The sequence below is a fragment of the Aedes albopictus genome, chromosome 3, assembly GCF_035046485.1.
Source record: "Aedes albopictus strain Foshan chromosome 3, AalbF5, whole genome shotgun sequence".
Lineage (NCBI taxonomy): Eukaryota > Metazoa > Arthropoda > Insecta > Diptera > Culicidae > Aedes > Aedes albopictus.
The window spans coordinates 425,177,410-425,200,917 of NC_085138.1; the positions used below are offsets into that span (position 1 = coordinate 425,177,410).

At 37.8% G+C, this 23,508-nt stretch overlaps 1 protein-coding gene across 2 annotated transcripts in view; it reads right to left on the reverse strand.

The window, feature by feature from the left end:
- LOC109433484 (fasciclin-3) overlaps positions 1-23,508 on the reverse strand; it is a 381,470-nt gene that overhangs the window by 17,455 nt on the left and 340,507 nt on the right. Inside the window, exons 8-9 of one of the 2 annotated variants that reach the window (XM_029875816.2) lie at positions 23,345-23,390; positions 22,291-23,010 (exon numbers count right to left, since the gene is read on the reverse strand). In XM_029875816.2, coding sequence (XP_029731676.1) covers positions 22,578-23,010; positions 23,345-23,390 — 479 coding nt within the window. In that variant the 3' untranslated portion in view covers positions 22,291-22,577. Of the gene's footprint in view, positions 1-22,290; positions 23,011-23,344; positions 23,391-23,508 lie in introns of those variants that run through there. The other variant, XM_029875815.2, reaches the window with a different exon arrangement.

Consider the following 23,508-nt stretch of genomic DNA (forward strand, 5'->3'; position numbering starts at 1 on the left):
AGACGCAACAACCCCTACAACGCCACGTCGGTGACGAGGTCTTGACTGAAGCATGTTGAACTGCGTCGGCGAGGTTGGTTCAAGAAGGGATGGACCCCTACTTGAAGGATCATCATCATCGTCCTTGGTCGTCGTCTGTACCGCTATAATCAACATCAGTCTATTCCACAGTATTTCTTTAAGTCGAAGATGGGTTCGCAATGTGCTGCGAAGATTTGACGACGACGACGTCGACGATGGTAAAAGACAATTGAATGATGTGGTGTGGTTTGATGGACTAATCTGCCAACGATTGAAATCTGATTCGAACCAATTATCGGTGATTGGAGGGACTGTCTTGGGGGTTCTATGGCGGCTAATGAATTGTTAGTAAAACATGTTGTGTTTCTGATTTGTTGTGAAAGAGGGGGTATGTCGTTTTCGCCCAATTATTGGAATGATGGAATGGTAGCAGGTAAATAGTAAAGACGGTATGGGTAATCTTTTCTTATTGAATCTCAAGATTTGTACATTGTACTTGAAAAAAAAAACACATGAGGCAAAATTCATCATTTAGAATTTGAACGCAATGAACGCTAACTTTGAGGCTAATCCGTTGAGGCCTAGGTTATATATCTCGCAATTGTAATCTTTCATTTATTGTTGATTCGATTGATCACGATTCAATGAAAACAAAAGTTAGGTACCCCAGGGGAAGACAAAACCCACGACAAATGAGTCCAACAGTTATAATTCTCTAGAAATCTGTAGATGGATCTCATGTACGATCCCGAAAAGAATCTTGCCAGGATCATTGTAATTTTCTTATAAGATTCGGGGAGGTTTTCCATTGACAATCATGATGATTTCTTTAGAATCCCCTTGGCAGTTTTCTGGTGATTGAATCCAGTGCTATGATGGAAAATTTGCTTCCCGGTATACTAAGGATATTTTAGAGCAGGAAATTATTTCGACTTCTTGGGCACACTGCTTCATAATGCTAGACATTGTTTAAACTTCTCATGGAGGTTTCTAACAAAATCTCCAATTACTTAGGGTCGATTTCTTCACCTCGGCTTAACCGGTAAGCCAGGCTTACCCATAACTGCGGCGATTTCTGTAACCTTTAGCATGGTTGACGAATGTTGTGCGGAAATCAACACAGGAGACCAGAAATTCCACGATGTTGGCTCAACATTCAAGATGGCGGCTCCAAAGTCAAGATGGCGGCTGTTTAAAAGATTTTCAGGCTCTAAACCATGCAATATGGGTATATGTAGTTAATATAGGAAAGATGACTGGAGTTAAAAAATGACGACCAGAATATCCAAGATGGTGGTCTCAAATCCAAGATGGCGCCTTCAAGTTCAAGATGGCGGCTGTTTAATGGAGTTTTGGATTCTAAAACTATTCAATATGAGTAAATTTGGATGGGTAAGATGACCGGAGTTCAAAACTGGCTACCATAATATTCAAGCCTCAAATTCAAAATGGCGGCTGTTTAATGGAGGTTTAGACTCGAACATCATGAAATATGGATACATTTGATATGTAGAATATGTCCGGAGTCCAAAATGGCGATTGTTTACTGTTGTTTTAGGATAATAATATGGGTGTATTTAGTATAGGGAGGATTTACGGAGTCCAAAAATAGCAACCATAATAACCAAGATGGCTTCGGCTGTTCGGGTTCGTATGAAGTTAATCATTAATATTAACTTCTTTTCCCGATCAGCCTAGATAGCTGTGTAGTGTCGGGGCAGCCTATTTATTGCACCCATAAACAAATAGAAACGCTCCATAGAAAATCAAAAAGCGCTCCATAAAGAATGAACATATGTTCCATGAAAATGTGCAATGTTACCCATAAATAATTGAAAACGTTCCATACATTATAAAAAATGTACCGGTAAAACATCAAATTTTCTCATTAAAAGTGAAATTTTGCACCAATAAATAATGCTGAAATGCTCCATAATAAAATACAAATGCTCCATGGAAAAATGCAAATGCTCCATAAAAAATTAAAAGTGTACCCATAGAAAATTGAATATTGCTCCATAGAAAAATTAAATTGCACCATAAAAAAATTGAAATTGCACCATAGAAAAAAGACAAATGCTCCATAAGTATTATCGAACTGCACCATAGAAAATATGAATTGCTCCATGAAAAATTGAAAATCCTCCATAGATAGAACATTCTCATAATTTAATTCGACAGGGCTGAATTGCTTTACATTGCACTGCTTTAGTGGTGCTAATGTTTAAAGTTATGGAGAATTTTCATTTTTTTATGGAGCAAATTGTATTTTATGTGGTGCAGTTTGATAATACTTATGGAGCATTTGTCTTTTTTTCTCTGGTGCAATTTCAATTTTTTATGGTGCAATTTAATTTTTCTATGGAGCAATATTCAATTTCCAATGGGTACACTTTTAATTTTTTATGGAGCATTTTATGTCATCCAAAATGGCGGCTTAAAATTCAAGATAGCGTTTTTTTTAAGAGCTTAGGGCCCAAACGTCAAAAACCAGATAAACGATATGATTTCTGTTGCCATGAAATGGGTTTTTGTAAAGCCTATGTAAGTGCGATATTCATCAACATGTCACATGAGTTTTGTTGAATTGGGGTCTCGATTGCACGAAAAAGGCGCTTTCATCGCTAGGTTTATAAATTATGTTTTTTTTTTCTGAGGATTTCTTTAGAGATCTAGGAGTTCTTCCAAATATTCATAAAGAAAACTCTCCAGGGATCCCTCAGAAATTTAAAGCGGATTACCTTCAAGATTTCCACCACTATCTTTGTTTGCGATTTCTGCAGGCATTTTTTAAGAGATTTTTTTCAAGATTTCCCCCCAGAAATTTCTGAAGCAATTTTTCGTTGAAAGTACTTGCAGAGTTCCTTCAGAAAACTCTTAAGCATTTTTTCTTGGAATTAATGTAATATCTAATGGAGTTTCTTCGGATATTCTCCTAGGTATTACCATAGAAATTCAACCAGTAATTTCTCTATAGATCACTTTAGAAATTGCTTTAGGATTTTTTGTCCAGGTATTCCTCCAGAAAATGATCAGGAATTTCTTTCAAGGTAAAGGTATTTCGAGGGGTTTAGAGGGATTCCTTGAGATCATCCCCCAAAAATTTGTTTAAATTTTTTCTAAGGATTCATTGAAGAAATACTCAACAGTTTTGTGCAACTTTTGGAAGAACTTCTGAGGAATCCATGAAGGAATATCTAATCAAGTTCTGTAGGAATCTCTGAAAAAATTAAAGAAGATATTTATGATGAAACTGAAGAGAAACAAGCCTAGATAAGTGCCTATAAAGATCCCCAGAAAATACTCTTGAGATATTTTTAGAGCAATTTGTTAAGAATATACTAGGGAATATTTCTGAACAAGGTTCTTAAGACCCTTTGCGTTCCGACAGTTTCTACTTTGAAGATTACCCAACGCAAATTATGTTAGACTGCAAGCCGAAAGCCCAATATATCTCTGGAAAATTTTCTGAAAAACCACTGGAAGGATTTGTAAAATAATATTTGAAACAATTTCTAAACAAATCCTTGTAGGAAACTCTGAATCCCTTAAGAAATTTCCTGTTTTTTTTAATGAATCACTTGAAAAGTAGTTTCTGATGGAATTCCAGAAGGAACCCATAGAAATCTTTGAAAATTTTTGAGAAATTCATAAGGGAATATATGAAAAAATGCCTTGAGAAATTTTAAAAAGAATTTCTGAATGAATCTTTGGCAAAATAAATGAAGAAAGAAAAAGAAAATTTTCTCAAGAAATCCTTAGAAAAATTTCTGAAGTTAAAAGCATTGTTAAAGAAAATCGTGATTGACTTCTCGTACGGATTTCTGAAAAGTCTATGAAGGAATTATAAAAGAAGCCCATGAAAGCTTTCCCAGAATAATTCTTGGAGAAAATTCTGGAAGATCATCTAACAGAAAATGTTAAGGAAATTCTTGAGCAATCCATGTAAGAATTTCAAAAGAAACTGTTGAAAGAAATCTGTGAAAGATGTAATGATAGAAATTTCTGGATAATTTTCTAACAGAATGGAGCAATATATTGCAAGAAATTCAGGAAAGGTTTTTTAAAATCGAGTTCCTAAATTATTTCAGAGGTTATTTTTAGAGAACTTTCAAAAGGAAACCTAGAATTTTCTGAAGAAACCAATGAAAAAAAAATACTGAAGGAACCCTTAGAGAAGTCATGGAAGGCATGGCTGGCAGAATTTCCTTAAAATTCTCTGGAAGATTTTCTGAATAATTTCGCTCAATGTTAAACAAAAAATCTGACATAATATGAATATTTTTTTCCAAGGAACTATAATCCATTTAAAACTGAAACCCTTATTTGAAATCTAAGTTTAAAAACGATTATTGAATTACATTTATATATTAAACAATTGCAAGTTTGCATGGAGTAAGATCCCTAATTTCAAGAATAACTTAAAGCAGAAACATTTGTACCGCATTTACTGGGATCGTTTTTGCGGAAATTCTAAAGAGAACTTCAATTGGAATTCTTGGCACAATCTCTGGAGATTTGCTAATTGAATAATGTTTTTTTTTGTTTTTTTGAACAAAGGCATACAATTTTCTACACAGCAAAAAAAAAATCTTGTAATATCATATCATTTTCGCTGCACATCAGTCGCGTCGTAAAACTGATGTACAAACTACATCCTTTCCACGCAGCAAATCAGCCGCTGCAGCTTGAAAGTGGGTCTACCAATCGCTAGAACCGCTTCAATAAATGAACCATACATAAGTAAAATATTGACATGGATTCGTACACTGATCCGCTGATTGTAAGGCATTCCCGTTACCTCTCAGCTATTTCAACGAGTTATAAGGTAGATGATAGATATGATACTGCTTTTAGGTATCTGCTAGAATAGGTTTGTTGATACTTTCCGTTGCCAACCAGGGTGTACATGGTGAGTGTGATAAATGTAGGAAAATGATGTAACCAAATGAAATTTCGTTCAAAAATGGATACATCGCCTGAAATTACGCGCCTGGATATAACAAAATTAATTGCTGTGTATCACTACTGCAAGGGGTAGGGGTCTATTATATGCTACGTAGCTTTCTACTAAGCCTATTGAAAAAAGTGATTCGTAATGAATGGGGCACGTTCGGTGTAGTACTACATTTGTAGTAATGAGCTGAATGAATGGAAATCTTGCAAGAGTTTCATTCCTTCAAATTTTTTTTTATGGAATTCCTTATGACATTATACCAGCAGTTTCATGTATAATTTCCACAGGGCTTTCCTGAAGAATTCTTCCAACAATTTCCTCCAGCAATTTTGTGAGGATTTTTTCATGGTGTTCCTTCAGGACACAATTCCTAACAGGAGAAGCGTAACATTTCCACAGGATCTTGTACCGACTTTTCGAACCCTCTAATCAGAATACCCTCTTCGAATGAGTGTTATCAGTTTTAATTCTGCTCTATTTTGCTTATGCATTGTAATCTTCCTCAGTGTCATTCCCAGTGGATAACTGACACTGAGGAAGATTACAAGTGGTAGTCGAAATACTCGTATCTGTCGAAATTAGAAGGTACAAAACTGACTACACTCATTCGAAGATTTCCACAGGAATTCCTTCTGGGAATTAAAAAAAAATAAAAACTTCTGAACACATTATCAGAAGGAATCCCTGAAGGAACTTCTAGAAAAAATGCAAAAGGAACTCCTGGAGGAATCTTGAAGGAAATCACAGAGAAATCTCAAAAGAAACTCCGTTGGAACTTTTGGGTATATCATGAATAAACCCCTAGCATAATCCCAGGAGGAGCTATTTGTAGAGTCTTAGAAGCAACTTCTGGAGAAATCCTGGATAAATTTCTGAAGAAAACAGAAGGAACTATGGGAGGAATCCGTGAAGGGATTCCTCGCGGAATTCTAAGAGATCGTGGACGAATTCTTGTAGGAGTGAATGGAAGGATGCCGGAAAAGTTCCTGGAGGTGTCCCGGGAGAAAAATCCTGGATAAATCCCGGAAGAAACTTCTAGAAGGAAAGGAATTCCTGTAGGAATTCTAAAAAGATCATCTGGAAGAATCTCAGAAGAAAACTTCAAAGAACTCTTGAAGGAAACCATCGATAAACTCATAGAAGAACATTAGAAAAAAGTCCTGTAGAAATCTCAAAAGGAACTTTTGGAAGAATCTTAGAAGGAACTCCAGAAGGATTCTTGGAAGCATCTCTGAAGGAACCCCTGAAGGAATACAAGAAGGAGGATTTATTCACAGGAATCCCAAAGGAAATTCTTAGATGCATTCCAGAATCAAGTGCTGGAGGAATTCAAAAAAGGAGAAATTCTTAAAAATGGGAATTCCCAAAGGAACTCCTTGAGAAATTTCCAGAATGGACTTCTGTAAGAAGTATAGAAGAAACTCCTGCAGGGTCCTCAAAATGTCTTGCTGAATTTTATTCGAATTAAATTAATTCGATATTGCTTAACAGTTTAGTGAGCAAACTAATGTCTTCGAAAGCTTTTTCAATCAACTTTCTGTTCTTCGGCATCAAGCAGAACGATGGCAGGTTAGCTTTGGTGTTAATCTTCACTGCAAAAATGGTCTGATTCCACGTTTTAGCAGGGAAAAACTTCATATCCCTGTTAACGCAAATTTTATACGTTTATTGTCGATCTTTTTCCAAAATTTTTGATTAGAGTGGGCCACATTTTAGATCAAATCTGAAATACAACATTTTATACTGATGTCATATAAAGCCTGTATCCGCAATAATCGGGACACAAAAGTACGGCTGTAGCTCTGTAATGAATCGGTAAAATTGGTCAAATAATTGACTGAGAACTCTTTGGTGTATGTTTATTATTTGTGCCAAATTTCATAAAAATCGATGCATTGCTTCTAATTGTGGATGCAAAACAAACCGATGTGGTTTTAAGCATTTTGTACAATCATGATCAATTTTCATTCACATAATAAATGGTTCTTTTACGCTACAGTCCAAAGTTCTGTGATGATAATTATGAAATTTCGTTAGCAGTTATGATACTTATAGAGACACTTCCTTGCAAAATTTCATCAACTTTGTTTTCGTGTTTTTCATGTTCGATGTTTGCCTATTCATAACTTTTGAATTTCTCTGAAAATTTTCATGAAATTTTCTCAGAAGGTAGTTGATTATATGTATATTAAGCCTTCAAAATTTGATGGTTATTGGCATAGTACTTTCAATAATACAATCGAAACAATAAAGGGTGCTGACTAATTGCTGTCTGAGGGGCTAAAATTACGTTCAGTCCCAATACATGTTTCAACCATAAAATTGTTGATAGTGCATCAATTTTTTTTGAAATTTTGCCTATACAACAAATGTAAATTGAGAGGTTAGTGTTCAAAATGTCAGCCATATCCTTTACCAAATTCAAAAGTTACAGCGTGACAAGCAAAACTAGGGGTTGTTCAAAATTCAATGGCGCACATTCTACTCTCTCAATGCTACAACAAAAACTACTGCACCGATTTACATGAAATTTTGTAGGTGAAATGAACACATCTTTAGATATTATTAGGCCAAATTTGAGCAGTTTTAATGTATCTATTGACGAATTTCGCACCAACTCGTCTTCGGGGTTGGCAGCACCCCCTCAGAATGTTATGAAATTTTGTAGGTTTCAAGACTTTACCTTTTCAAGCAACTTTGCATATTTTGTTTTTTTTTTCAAAATTAACCTAGACTAACATTTAAAAAGAGTCAAAGTTTTTGAACCGTTTTTTTTTTCACAAAAAAATAACTCGAATATGATAAGATGTACAAAAACGTTATGTATGAGGGACATTTAGAGAATTGTCCAAGCTTTCATGAAAAAATATTTTAAAAATTCTAAATACATTTTTACACGCTAAAAAATATATTTGTAAAATTAAAAGTCAATTTACAGAAAAAGCCCACTTTTTTATGTTTTGAAATTTTTTTCCAAGAAAGTAAATATTGTTGCCTAACTTTCCTCCATACATCACAAGATGGGCACTTTTAAGGAAAAGAAGTTTTTCTAAAAAAAACTTTTTCATGTTAGTTTTTTTTAGCGTGTTGCGCATTAGCCGTTTTTTTTTTCACAAAAAATATAACTCGAACATGATAAGTTGTGCAAAAAAGTGATGTATGGGGGACTTTTAGGGAATTGTCCAAGCTTTCAAGAAAACATATTTAAAAAATATAAAAAAATGTTTTACATGCTAAAAATATCTTTTCAAAATTAAAACTCAATTTACAGAAAAAGCCCACTTTCTATGTTTTGAATTTGTTTCCCAAGAAAGACAATATAGTTACCTAACTTTCCTCCATACATCACAAGATGGGCACTTTTAAGGAAAAAAAAAGTTTTTCTAAAAAAAACTTTTTCATTTTATTTTTTTTAGCGTGTTGTACATTAACTCGTACAGTAATGTATCCAGAATCCTAATAACAATCCATTAAAACTTAATGGGCTCAACTACTTTTTTGATATCTTAACGTGCTTGACATTGAAAACGTGCTTGACATTAGAAAGGGTTCAAGACAAATTTGCTTTTAGGGTTTTATATCAATGAAAACGCTTGTGTTTTGATGAAATATGTACATATGTGCATGTGCATTCAATTATTTTCTATTCTACAATATATACATCCTTCTTTTATACATTCTATTGTAACATTTTTTGAATATTAGATCTTTAGTCTATCTGAAACAAAGTAAACTTTTTTGGATTATCTTTTGAATTCGAAAACTTCTTCGCTTCAATTTGATTTTCAGAAATTGGCACAAATGAATGAAATTTTTGTGTACCAGGTATTGTTTTTACGTGACTGTATAGTTCTTCAAGTTCATCCGTCAAGTTCATTTTGCATATTGTTCATTTGAAATAAAGCAGAAATTCAATTTTGTTATACAGTTCTCGAGGAGTTGTGATTGTGTTTTCATAATCTCGAGCAAGACTTGCTCGTTTTGCCATTCGCTTGAGAGTACCTCCAACAGCGTCACATGGACCTTTGCCATGTGAAGTTGCGAAGAAGTGCATTCTGCTTCCAATCCATACTTGGACCGAAAACTGCACAAACTGGCAAAATTTTTTTTGTTCTCATAATGAGCTGCTGCTCCATCTGACATGAAAGTAATTTTTGAGAAATCAATCGATTGTTTAATGAAATCTAGCAGTTTTGATATAAATAACTGAACTGCTGTTGTATCGTGTGTAAGTACTGCAGATATTATTATAAAGCTCAAGTTTTCCAACTTATTTTCTTTTCTGTAGTACACTTCAAAGGGGTGAATGGTAGCTTGAGAATTATTCCAATGGTAACCTTGAGCTGAATTTTGAATGATAGATGAATAATTTTCTGAAAAGTCACAAATTGTTAATACTTCACCCTGTTTAAAACAAGCTGAGAAACAGGTTCTATTCCAGTTGGGATGTAACGCCAAGAAAAAGAAGGCACCCAATCAAACAAAGTTGTAATGCCCATTGAGTGTTATTAAATGGGTATAAGGATTCTTGATACATCCTGTACGAGTTAATGCGCAACACGCTAAAAAAAAATAACATGAAAAAGTTTTTGTTAGAAAAACTTTTTTTCCTTAAAAGTGCCCATCTTGTGATGTATGGAGGAAAGTTAGGCAACTATATTGTCTTTCTTGGGAAAAAATTTCTAAACAAAAAAAAGTGGGCTTTTTCTGTAAATTGACTTTTAATTTTGAAATTATATTTTTTTTCGTTTAATTTTTGTTTTATATATATTTTTTTTATTTTTTCATGAAAGCTTTCCCTAAAAGTCCCCCATACAACACTTTTCTATAGGTCTTGTCATTTTTGAGTTACATCGATTTTAAAAAAATCTTCGAAAAAAAATTAGGCCCTCTTCAAATGTTACTCTTGAAAATTTTCGAAAATTTAAGTATGCAAAGTTGCTTATAAAAACCTAGTCTTTATGCCCACCAAGTTTCATTCGATTCTGAGAGGGTGTTGCCAACCGCTGGTCGAGTTGGCGCGAAATTCGTCTATTGCAGAGTTACAACTGTATTTCTGTGTCCCGATTATTGCGGATACAGGCTTTACGAACCAGTTGTTCGGCAAAGTTGTAGGCAATGTTATTTCGAACAACTTTACCGAAGACATATTTTAGGTATCTAGCTGTGCAAGAATAGAGATGGAGTGGTCTGGCAAAACCGATTCAAAGTGAACGGAAGAAAAAAATACAACATATATGGGGGCATTTTTGACCCCCTCCCTCCTTCGTACGGGTTTTTCATATACCTAATGTATTATCACACTTTTCTGAACCCCCTTCCTCATCTGAGCGTGACGTACTTAATGGATGCCACCTGTTTTCTGGCTATTGTTGATTTTTCATAACATTTGTTATCTTTGAAGTTGATTTGAAGTTAAAACTAAGTTTAGAGTTTTTTTTGCTTTTTGTCATTAAGGGGGGGGGGGTGTAACAAGCTAAGTCAATTAAAAGGGGGGTATCTGAATTTGTGACAAAATGCTACGAGAAGGGGTGTTGAATATCGTTCAAAATAAAACTACGTCATTTATGGACGCTTCCTTACATGTCGGCTATTTCACCAAGTTAGGAGGTGGATCATAAATATGATACTGCTTCTAGGTATCTGCTCGAACGGGTTTGTTGACACTTTCCGATGCCAATCGCGGTGTACATGGTGAGTGTAATAATTATTGGAAAATGATGTAAGCAGTTAATCAAAATTCAACCATCGCGCAACAATAACGACAATGTCGCAACCTGAATTTGTTGCGACATTCTACCCAATGCGACATACGTTTGTCCCAACTTGAACAGAATAGGACAAAGATCGTGCACCACGAGTTTAGAGATTTTTAAGGCTTGCATTGTGATTTGGGGCTGTCCATAAACCACGTGGTCATTTGGGAGGGGGGGGGGGGTTTCGGCCCAATGACCATTTTGTATGGACAAATAAAAATTTTTGTATGGACTAATGACCACGCGGGGGGGTTGGTTGAAAAGTCCCAAAAAAATGACCACGTGGTTTATGGACAGCCCCTTTTCGAGCGGTAACTTCGAATCGGTAAACACTGCAACGCTGCTGAAGATGTATCATCAAAAAGTTTCGATTTTGGGTTGGTAATAATTGATTATTCACAAGTTGAAAAGTACGCATCAAATTCAGGCTCCGTTTTGTCTGCAACAAAAATTTTCGAGATCATGTCATTATCTGTTACCAGTTGGGATAAAGAGTAAAGGGTGATACGGTCAAAATTTGGTCACACAATTTTTTTCATAACTTCAGACTGCGTACACCAAAACTGATAATTTTTGGACCAGTAATGCTACATTATATGTAGCTTATACCATAAAATTTTCATGAAAATCGATTAAGTATTGGTTGATATATAAATAAAACCATTGACCTACCTTTTTAAAATTTTGTACAAAAGCGTTCCATAGTAAATTTTCGGAAATTTAAGGTCAGCAAAGCACAATTTTGATTATAGAACTACCAATACTGCTTCGATTTTTATCAAAATTTTACAGTATAATACTATTATGAAGATAAGTTCTTAGTAAAATTTTGAGCCATTTTGTATGAATACTTTCAAAGTTGTAGCAGTTTGAATATGAAAAAAACTGACCGGGTGCCACTTAAGCAAATATATCTTTGTAACGGCTGGATCAAATTGAATGAATTTTTTACACAACATTTTGATATGCATACTTTACATACAGAAAAATTTTCATTGAAATCGGTTAAGTACAGGGGATAGACAAAATGATCGGGACAGGCAAAATTTTCACTTTCCAAAAAATGTTCAACTAGCTGTAACTTTTCGAAAAGTGCATCAAATATTCTAAATTTTTTACTGTAAGTTCTTCAACTAGTTGTGTATCAGTGGACAAAATTTGGAAAAGATCGAACAATTCTTCACGAAGTTATAAAGGTTTTTGAAAAAGATAAAATTATCCGATAGCCAACTTTGAGCTGGTATATCTCCGGATTCAAAGAACCGATTGCAATGAAATTTTGACAATTCAAGACTTATATAATGAACTCTGGAAAACATTTGACTTAACTTGAAATTATTAACAAGTGAAAAAGTTATAGCGATTTTATTTTGTTCACGATTTTTTAGTAAATTGGTATATTTTTAATATGCATCCCATTACTTTTTCAACTTATTGGCGGCTATGTTGTTACTTTTCTACAAAACACATTTATATATAAGTCAATTAGAGGGAAACTAAATGAACTTTAATTAACATATTGAATTTTGAAACGATGTTGATGTTTTGGGTAATTTGGTGTTTTATTAGAAAAACAATCTTATCGTTATAGTTTTCTTCCGTGTTAAGAATATTAAGTTAAGGTAATGGTTTTTTATAGCTCATTATATAGGTCATAAATGGTCAAAATTTCATCGCATTCGGTTCATTGAATCCGGAGATATAACAGCTCAAAGTTGACTGTCGGATAATTTTACCTTTTTCAAAAATCTTTGTAACTTCGTGAAGAATTGTCCGATCTTTTCCAAATTTTGTCCACTGATACACAACTAGTTGAAGAACTTACAGTAAAAATTTGAGAATATTTGATGCACTTTTCGAAAAGTTACAGCTAATTGAACATTTTTTAAAAAGTGAAAATTTTGCCTGTCCCGATCATTTTGTCTATCCCCTGTATCTCTGGCTCTATAAATAAAACAATAAAAATGTGATCTTATTTGTGCACACAATTTTAAAATTGCAGATCTCAGGGTTCAACAATATCTTCGCAAATACTAGACCGATTTTGATGAAAATTGTATGGTACAAGCTACATATAATGTACCATAACTGATCCAAAAATCAGCTGTTTTGGTGTACGCAGTCTAAAGTTATGAAAAAAATTGTGTGACCAAAATTTGACTTGACTTGACAAAATTTGACAAAATTTGACCACCTAAACAAATATAACTTTGTAACGGCTAGATTAAATTGAATGAAATTTTTACACAACATTTTGATATGTATACTTTACATACAGAATTTTTTTTATTGAAATTGGTTCAGTATTTCTGACTTTATAAATAAAAGAGTAAAAATGTGTTCTTATTTTTTAATCCTCTTTGTACAAAATTTTAAAATTGCAGTTTTCAGGATTCACAATATCTCCGCAAATACTAAACCGATTTTGATGAAAATTTTATGGTATAAGCTACATATAATGTACCATTACTGGTCCAAAAATTAGCTGTTTTGGTGTACGCAGTCTCAAGTTATGAAACAAATTGTGTGACCAAATTTTGATCGTATCACCCTTTAATCGCCGCGTCTTCTATGTTGCTTGTTTTATGCCTCTTTTGTCTGACAATTTTCTTCACTGGATGTAAGCAAGTAAAATTACGTTCATAAATATGATACATCGTCGAAAATCTCACGCCAGGATATTACAAAACTATTTACTTTGCAGTTATTCCTAAAAAAATCTCCTTAACTTCTATCGAAACTTCAGCTATTCATTAAAGAACTCTTTGGAAAATTCTTCGAAACACACATATCTTCAAAATTTTTGGTAAAGATATACAACAATATTCCTGCAATTCTTCTAAGAAATGCACGGATTTTTTAAAGATTTTTTGAAAGTAATGAACACGAATACTAAGCATGAACTTTGTGACTCGCTATTCAACAGAGTTTTGGAAATCCTCCAGAGTTCAGGTGACTATTTTCGGTGCATGACTGTATATCTTGCAGTACTTTTTTTTCATTTGTTTCAAGATTTTTATACGCGACGTCAGCTTTTTGGGAGCCCCTGAAATGTGGGAGTCCGGGGCCATGGCCCTCCTGGCCCTCCCTTAAATCCGGCCCTGCTTTACACACTGACATCAAAACTCTGATTTTGGACACATTGATCATTCAAAAACCGCAGTTTCCCCTCACGAAGTTCTGACAATTGAAACACAGTCCAGCCAGTCTATTATCTAAATCGGCTAACCAATGAGTTTATGGAATGTGAGTAAATCCGTTTGTAGTGTGTTTTTTGAAACAATCGGTTGAACATTTTTGTACTGCCTGCCTTGCTGCCAGCCATAGGTGGCAGCAAATTATATCCTTTTCCTGATGACAGTAAGGACGAGACTGGTTATTTCAAGTTGTAAAAGTGATATCAGTGGCGTTCACACATTCATCTAGCTTCACACCATTATGTGGAGGCGTTGACCTGCATCGGGAGCACCACTCTGTTGTCCCGACAAAATGTGTAGTGTTGACGACAATTACCTGCTAACGATGAGCGCAAAAGCTTATCTACCGGATTCAGTCAAGCGGAAGAGCATTTTCCATAGTGTAGGTATATGTGTCATCTTCTCGGAAGACCACTGACAACGCCTAAACACAGATTGCTATCCTGGAGATTTATTTTATTCATAAGATCAGTTCCTTCTGACAACAACGATGACGGCAACGGCCGGCGCACCTAACGAAGACACCCCTCTCGACTTAATTAATTTAGTTTAGAATTTCCACATAAATCCTATCGTTATACACGATTTAATTACTGCTTCCAAAGATGAACATGCCACTATCTCCCAGGAATTCCCATGGAAACAAATCGTAGTAGAAAACAATTCTCACCTCCGTCTGTCTGAGCTCTCTATAGCAGTGCGTTATCGTCAGGGTAGGGAATCCGATGAGAAGAACTCATCCTGAGTTCAACCCCTTGGGTTGGGGATACCCAATGCTCATAGAAAGAACGGTGTAAAATTACAAACATGGATTGGTGACGAAGACGAAGAAAAGGATGTCGAACGACGTCGCCGTGCAGGAGTGGGATCATTAGTACAATTTATTGTCTACTGCAATGATCGTATCGTGTGCCGTTTCCGGGAAACGCTCAGACAAACCAAGCTCCCTACTCCCATGGATCTAAGGACCTCCTCCTCTCAGCCCGTCGAACAACACACATATCCGCTATTGTTTTGTCATGTTTAATGAAGAAACAGAAGCTTATTCATTAAAGAAAACGAAATCCGCTTTCCCAGTTCGAATAATACACTTACCATCTGGCTGCAAAGAGGAAACTGATATTATGGCTCTGGGCTGGTCCATGGGTGAGTGTATGGGCGGAGGAAATGGGTGATGTCGCTTCGATGTCATCGTCGTCGTCCTCGTCGACGACGAAGTCATGAAGAACCGGGGGGAAGGATTTGACTTGAACACAATCGCCAACAAAGGATGATGTCGGTATGTTCACATGAAATCTTATGAGGCCATGATGAGCTTTGCTCGTGATAAATGACTTTTGCTCGTTACTTCTGCTGGTTCATATTATCCGATGTTTAATTCAAGCCGTGAAGTGAGCATTGTTAATGTTTTCATAAGGATGAACATTAGATAAGGCGGTGTTTCAATAACAAGATATTGCTGCATTGTCAAACAAACTCAAGGCAAATTTTTAGAAAAAAAAAAAAGAGCTGTCAAAGATGCGATGTTTGTGAATTATTTCACACTGAATGCATTGACTGCAATGTTTGGAAAAGGATAATGAAGGATTAACATTGCATCAAACGGCGCGTTGAGCAAAGAGAGCAACGTAATCAGCCAATTAGGTGCTTTATGGTAATGAGCTGCCACAGCAACCAACGATTTGGTTCAAGATCGATCGCACCTACCAGGATCTCGGCGATTACGATGAGGAATAGAAGCGGTGATAGTAGTATACATCTTTACCTCACTCCAGCAACGACCCGGAGGGTATGAGACTATACCTACACCGTTGTGCAGTACAGCCGTGTATAGCATAGTTGTCCCATGTTCTATGGATATCCCTATTAACATGGGACAACTATATTACACACGGCAGAGAATTCTACACGAAAATGTCCTGTATTGTGCTTCAATGAGTCTGCTGATTTTCTCAGGGACACCTTTACGCTTGAGAGCTTCCCACATGTTTTCGTGAGAGGCTGCTGCCCCGCCAATTATCGCATACATTCAGGTCACCCTTTTTGGGCACCTTTACTAACCCCACGTCTCCACTAGACAGAAATGTCTTGCCATTTTGCTGCCAGAAAGAGAAAACGTAACAGAAATGATCAACACCGCTGCTTTCCATGCAAACAACGAGAGAACATTTCTATCATGACACATCTGTCCAGCAAAATGGCAAGACATTTCTGTCTAGTGGAGACGTCGGGTAAGACGTCTAAGTCGACCGTAAATGTCGCGGTTTCCCATTTGTTACAGAATAATTGATGCAGTAGCAGTGCAGATACTACGGGGTCAGCTTTGAGCATCTCAGCTGATATGCGATCTTCCCTCGGGGCTCTATTCGATTGCATGCTATGGATGACTGTTTCTACCTCCTGCACGGATCCCAAGCAACACACAAGTTACAAAGGAGTATCGACAGCGCAGGTTTTTTGTTGGACACGAGTAATTTTAAAGTTGTTTTGCCTTTGGGTTAGAATTACATGAATATACCCGAGTAAAGCCTGACAGCTAACTTTGATGTTGTGATATTGCAAATTATGATAACTCAGGTTGTTGTCGTTCTGGTCGTTTTAACGGTTAAAGCATCAAACAGGAGAGCAAAAAAAATGTTCCCCTAACAGCAAGTTTAAAACAACTTCTTCCATCAGTGATAACAAATTGATAACTGTTTTTGTTATTGGTGCAAAAAATGGAAAATCGTTAAATGTAGAGTATTTTTGGTTAATATGAAGACCTAAGTTCAATTAGATAGTGGCACTAATGATATATCATAAGATTTATTATATAATGTTGCCTGGAAGTTCTGAAATTACTTACAAACTAATTATTTATAATAATTTGAAGTGATAGCAAAACAAAATCAAAATTTGGAATCAAATTTAACCTAGACAAGCTGATATCAAAATGTGATATCAATTTGCTACTGATTACAAATCATGTTTTCGATATGCTATAATTTTGCTGTTAGATTTTGCTCGGGTAACTCCTGTACAACCAAAGCTTGCGCTGTTGACACTCCTTTGTGACTTGTGTGCTACTTGGGGTGGAGCTTCGGTGTTGACAGGGTAATACGGTGAAACCGGCGGATCGTGCTGAGGGTTGGTAGCGTGACCGACATTTGAAAAAGGTTTCCAAAGTACTCGAACCAGCGTTTTAACTAGTCAACCGGGTCGGGCAATAACTGTACAGACATATCTTTCACGGGTATCGTAGCATTCATATTAGCCCTACTAAGGCGATGTGAACATTGTAGGGGAGACGAATGTCGCCGGTGTTTGCGGTTTTTTCGCCTTCATCGGCTAGGGCCACGCTCTTTTATCCCGTCTACATGAGCGTTTCACCTCCTTCATGAGAACTGAATGGCGTTGACTGGCTACGACTTTGGCTCCTCGTGATTTCGCTCGCTCTATCGTGGCTTTGGTGATCCTTCGCTCCTCTATCTTCCTCCAGGTGTCATTTGTGAAACACTGCTTTCTTCGGGTGCTTAGTTCACCCAAATTATTCTCGCCGGTGGCGATGAAGGCGTTCTTGTTGGCGCTCCATTGATCTTCTACGCTTCCACCTTCTGGGATATTCGCAGCACGGTTCTCTATCTCCTCGACGACGGCCCTTTTCCCCGCAGCGTCTTCCAGTCGGCGTGTGTTGAACCGGCGCCCGATTTTCTCCTCCTGTCGATGGATCCTAGCAATGCGCAGCCAGATCTCGCCGATTAAGAGATGATGGTCGGACGCAATGTCGGCGCACCGTTTGGTTCCACACATCAAGAAGGATCCGTCTCCATTTTCGGCTGATGCAGATGTGGTCGATTTGATTTTCCATGACTGGTCGATGAGGAAAGAGCGATGCCCCAATCACCATGTCATTGTTGCCACAAAACTCTGCAAACAGCTCTCCGTTCTTGCTCATTTTTCCGAGACCATGGCGTCCCATGACGACGTGCTCATAGTCCGAGTTGTCGGAACCAACCTTCGCATTGAAGTCGACCATCAGGATCTTGATGTCACCTTTCGGAATCTTGTCCACGACAGCATTCAGTTGACTGTAAAAGTTGTCTTTATATTGAAATTCGGCAGCATCGGTTGGCGCGTAACATTGGACCATGGTAAGGTTTCGAACCCGTGTTTTGAATTTGGCTGCAACTATCCTCTCATTTATAGGTTCCCACTTCAAGAGCGCTGCGTGGGCTTGGGCGCTGAGCAGGAAACCAAACCCACGGTGGTGAGGAGTGTGTTCACCTCGTAGGCCAGAGTATAGCAGAATTTGATACGATGCCAATCTGTGTTCTCCACAGTTCGGCGAACGGACTTCGCTCAGTCCTTGGATCTCAAGCTTCATACGGCATGCCTCATTGGCTAGTTGTGCCAGTTTATCCTGTTGGGTTAGGGTTAATACATTCCAAGTTCTAATTCTTGTCCGTTGTTTCGCGCTAAATGTCGTTGCCGTTCGTAATTTTCATTTTCGGTTTTAGTAACGGTTTTTTGGGCTTCGGAAACAGTAGGTTGTTGGCCTAAGGTCCCCTATCCACCGTAGTGGATACGGCTGCCACTTTAGGTATAGCTTCCGGTGGAGGTGCATTTCATACTCAGCCACTGGATGCCAGAACAGACGCAGTTTGAGCCGCACCTCCATGGTGAACAGACGCTCGAGACGTACATCCTCAATCTAGCTAAAATCAAAAGGACAACAGTGCCCAGGCTGCACTACCAGCACACAACTCTTAGCTGGTGGTCTTTGTTGTCGCTTGACCCGTGGAAACATGAGGTAGGAACTTGTGAGGGCCAGAGCTATGTTGGACGCTCTCCTTTTCGACTCACCGTTTTGCAGCCCTACGGTTAGGCGTGACGATTGAAAATCATACAGGATGAGACCGGTTGGCTCTAACAGATCTTTGGCGGTTAACCAGCCATCAATGGCTTACCTGGTGATCGGGGACCATCCTAAATCGCCTTTGAACTTGGTGGGAAGCAAACTTTCTGGAGAACCGAACACGACCACGGACAAAACTAAAAAGAGCTTATTTTCGCATTTTTCTTGCTCCATCCGCTGCATTCCAATTTCCACCGAATCCATCTGCAGTGTCTCCAGTGCAAACTGCATCTTAGCTGATTGGTAGCTCACTAGACCGCCATTTTCATATCGTTTTGCATCGCTACCAAACGCATCCGTACCCTGCAGCGCCGAATAGGCTTCTAAATTTCTCATCCTCTCTCAAGAAACTGGCATGATGATGAACACCTTTAGCATATTTTGCGAAAGCAATTGTAACGCTAGGCGGTTACAGCCTCGTAGGCCAGATATAGGAGAATTTTACCCGATGCCAATCTGTGCTCCCCAAAATTCGTATTCGTATTCTTACCTATATACACACAGATAAAAAACATGTGGTTTACACGTCATGTAAACTTAATTTTAGTCACGTAAACTTCGTGTTATGATGGTTTACAGGATATGTCATGTTAAATGTCATGTATTCACTCTAAATCATGTCGGATCCATGACATGTAATGGAAGCTTACATGATATTACATGACATTTACGTTATATGTCATGTAAACTTCTGTGATATCCCACAGTCTAATTATGTGCATCATATGTCACAGAATTTTTCACTCTTTTTTCAATAGCACACAACCTATAAGGTCTCGACTTTGGTACCGTAATCCGGGGTCAAATTGATCACTTTAAAACAACTTTTGCGGATAACATTAGTGGCAATTCAAATATTGCCAAAAGAATTTCTGGAAAATCAGTACCCAGTGGATCTCCAACTTTCAGTTGAATTGCTTCAAAAATCAAAGAATTGAAAATGCTACTTTGGGGCGAAATTGATCAGTATACAATTAAGCATGGGTTAAAAAGAAAAATTTCCTTATCCACTTAATTTTCTAAACCCGCTATCTAAGCTCTTCTAAAGCCGAATAACACGTCAAAACTCTTACAACTAGTGAATTTTACACTTAAAATGCAAAATTAGATTTCGAAATTTCTTCCTTAACGCCAGGCTTGTCCGCACTGAACGCATGAAAATTCTGCTCTTTTGATTTACACCACCAAAACCATAGTATTTATGCAATCTTCCTATCTTACCCGATAGAAGGATGCTGAAATTACTTAAATGTCATTTTGAACTGTCAAAAAAACCGCACCGCAAGGTTACACTGTGCGCGCAAAGAGAATTTCACCCGGGTGAATTCACCGCAGTGAATTTCTTTTTGCGCGCAGTGCGGCACTGTAGTGCGATTTTTAGACAGTTCGAAATGTCATTTAGGATATTCAAACATCCTTCTATCAGGTAGGATAAGAAGATTGCATAAACACAATGGTTTTTGTGGTGTAAATCAAAAGAGCAGAATTTTCATGCGCTCAGTGTGGACAAGCCTGCTTAACGCCTAAAGGTAGGAAATTTCTTTTGAAATAAGTGATTTCTGTTACAATAATTGATTTTTTTTAACAAAAAAAGAACTTTTTTTAACTTATTCATATTCAGAATAGCTTCATAACTTTGCAAACAAGGCTTCTCAAAAATTTTAAAACAAAAGAATACGGGAAGTCCTAGTGGTAATCGATTGTTTAGAAGCAATGATTTCAGCTAAGTGAGAAATACATTGCAAATACCTAAAAAAATAAGGCAAAACTAACTTTTTTTCTAAAAAAATGAAACTCTAAACTCATTTCTAGACAAACATGAACTAGATGAAGTCAAAAGTTTGAGATCATTGCGACGCTTAGAAGTTCCTGGTATGCAATTACAATGTAGTACCCAAATGATCAATTTCACCCCGCTGATCAATTTGACCCCGGTTTACGGTACACTGAAACATTTTTTTATGGCTCTCTGTATTAAACGCCACCAGGGCAATGGTGTCCTGGACTTGGAGCTCTGGGTCGATGAAGGATTTTCAAGGTATTTCAGAAGATAGTTGGAAAGGGACATTTTAAGGATCTCCGAGCCCCTGGAAGGCCTCTACCTTTCAGAGATTTGAGGGTTCTAATGAGTTTCAGGAGCGGCAAGTGCTTTAAGGATTTTGGGGAGTTTCATGGAGATATCGGGAGCGTCTCAGGGTGTCTGTAGAAATGTCGCTGGTGTTCCAGGAGCACTTCTAGGCTTTAAGAGCGTTTTAGGAGGTCTCAGGGTATTTCTAGTTCTAGGGGATTCCAAGGGTGTTTTGAGGGCATTAGGCGGTTTCAAGAAATTTGGGGGTTTTCCAGGGGGTCTCAGGTAGTTTCAGGGGTCTCCCAAGGGATCTCAGGCGTTATTAGGGACGTTCCAGACAGTCTGAGGGGTTTCAGAGGCGTTTGAAAAGGTCTCACTGTGCTTCGGGGGTTCCAAGGGCGTTCTAAATGTGTTTCAGGGGAACTCCAGGTTTCACGACGTTCCAGCGGTTTTCCGGCAGGATCAGGGGCGTTTTTGGTAGTTTTAGGGGTGTTCCGGAGAGGTACTGTAAGTTTACTGGAGTTTTAGGGGCGTATCAGGGAGTCTCAAGTGATTTGAGAGGTGTTTTATGTGGTTTCAGGAGAGTGGTTCCCTATCACGGGGCCTCAGAAGTATCCAGATACGTTTATGGTGGTCTTAGGATCAGGGAGTTTAAAATCAGTACGTTTTCTTGCCAGTCCCATGCCCATTTCTGAAGGCCTTACGGGATTTCAGAGGGATTCAAGTGCGTTACTGCAGTTTGCAGAGAAGTTTCAGGGTTTTCAGCGGCTCTGAGGGGACTTCAAAGGCGTTTCAAGGGAGATTCAGATGGTTTCAGTAGGTGGAGGTGTGAGGGGTTTCTCGGGGTTTGGAGGAGGAGAGGATGTATAAGTTGTAGGGTGTTTCAGAGGATTTCACATTTTATCTTTTTGTAATGGAAATTCTCTTGACTTCTTTTGGACGTCCAATAAACCCAACATAGTGACGTCGAATCATTTTTTTTACGAATAATTCTAAAGTTTCCCAAAAAAACAACAAGTGTCCGTTTCGGTTGGGGTGTTGATCCATGAAACAAAAAATCACAACAGATACCACTCAGTGTTACTATCATGGTGTGAAGAGAAATGGCAACCAGTAACGAACGAGGATGTCGTGAGATATCGTGAGGTATCGCCACATCCTCGTGCTCATCATTCTACCATGGACAGGGTAGAAAAGTTACAGTAGCGAAAGGCAACTAGTTCGATATAATAGAATAAGAATAGAATACATTCAGGTGCTGTACAAAGTATAAGTGCAGATGCCAATTGGAGTTGCTCACGCAGTGTCCTAGTGGACAAAAAAAGCTGCACAGGCTGCAGGATTTTTTTCTTTTTTTCGTTAAACTAAATTATTTCGATGATTTTTCTGACTAAAACTTCAATCCATACCTTTATTGTCATCAGCTTTAAACTTTTTGGCAAGAATTTTCTTCATGTATAATTGCATCTTGTAAAACTACCTATTAGTCAACGTAAATCTACTAGCAAACGTATAAATAGTGTTAGGCTTACACCTTCACAACTGAAACGTGGCATCAAATGCAGCAACTACAAACTAAATGTGTACATGAGGTAAAACTTTTAAATAGACGATTGTTGAAATCTGTGTGATAAAATGCGAAAATTTTGATTTCCTTCATAAATTCTGAATCACTTCATCCCGCTCAGAATATCTCCGTTTCCCGTTTGCGGCGAGCATTGGCCCCGCTCATCAGCAGGTTCGCTTGCTTCTCGAGCAGCTCTCGCTGTTGCGAGGGAATCCACCGGTTCCCCTTAACCACCGGCAGCCCAACCTGATTGGGGTCCCCATAAACGGAGGAACCTCCCGAATACACACTGCTGGAATCGATCGACGGTCGCTGTTGCTGCTGCTGGGTGGGAATGACGTCCGGATTGCGGAGATTTTTGGGCCGCAGAATGGGAACCGTGGTGGCGTTGTAGACACGGTCCTCAGAGGGGGCTCGATTCGGCGAGGGTTCGCTTTCGAGTTCGTCAATCGTGGTGAAGGGAGTTGCTGCCGTTGTTGGCGTTGCTGTTGTGGCTGCGGTCGTCGATGGAAGCAGTTGTTGCCCAGCACCAGGTTCGTCAACAGTATCGCTGATGTTAGTAAGTGGTGGGGGTTTGGGTTGGAATTTGGTGGATGGTTTTTGTTTGGGGTTCATTTGTACAATGGCCGGATTTCGGTTTTGGAAAATAGGAAAAGAAAAGAGACGAAAGGAAAGATAAACCAAAATTAATACTAAACCAAAATGAATGCTTTCTTTCGTGTGATTAGCAAAGCATGCATTTCAGGCATGAGAATGGAGTTCAAGTGAGGTGAGAAGTTAGGATCTTTTTAAGGACTACGTCTAATATTTACAATGCGATACTAGATGACAACTACGACTACGGGTGAGGTTCGTTACTAATAAGGCAAAGAATAACTACTTACGATTCTCCGATTCTGGCGTTGCTGGTCGTGGTCGATGATGCTTTGCCTGGAACGACAAGATTTGAAATAGTACTAGTAAAATTGTGCTCATTTTCTACAATACAGCTAAAGAGAGAAAAAGAAGAAGGATAAGAAGGTGCAGAATCATGAAACTATGTTTTGTG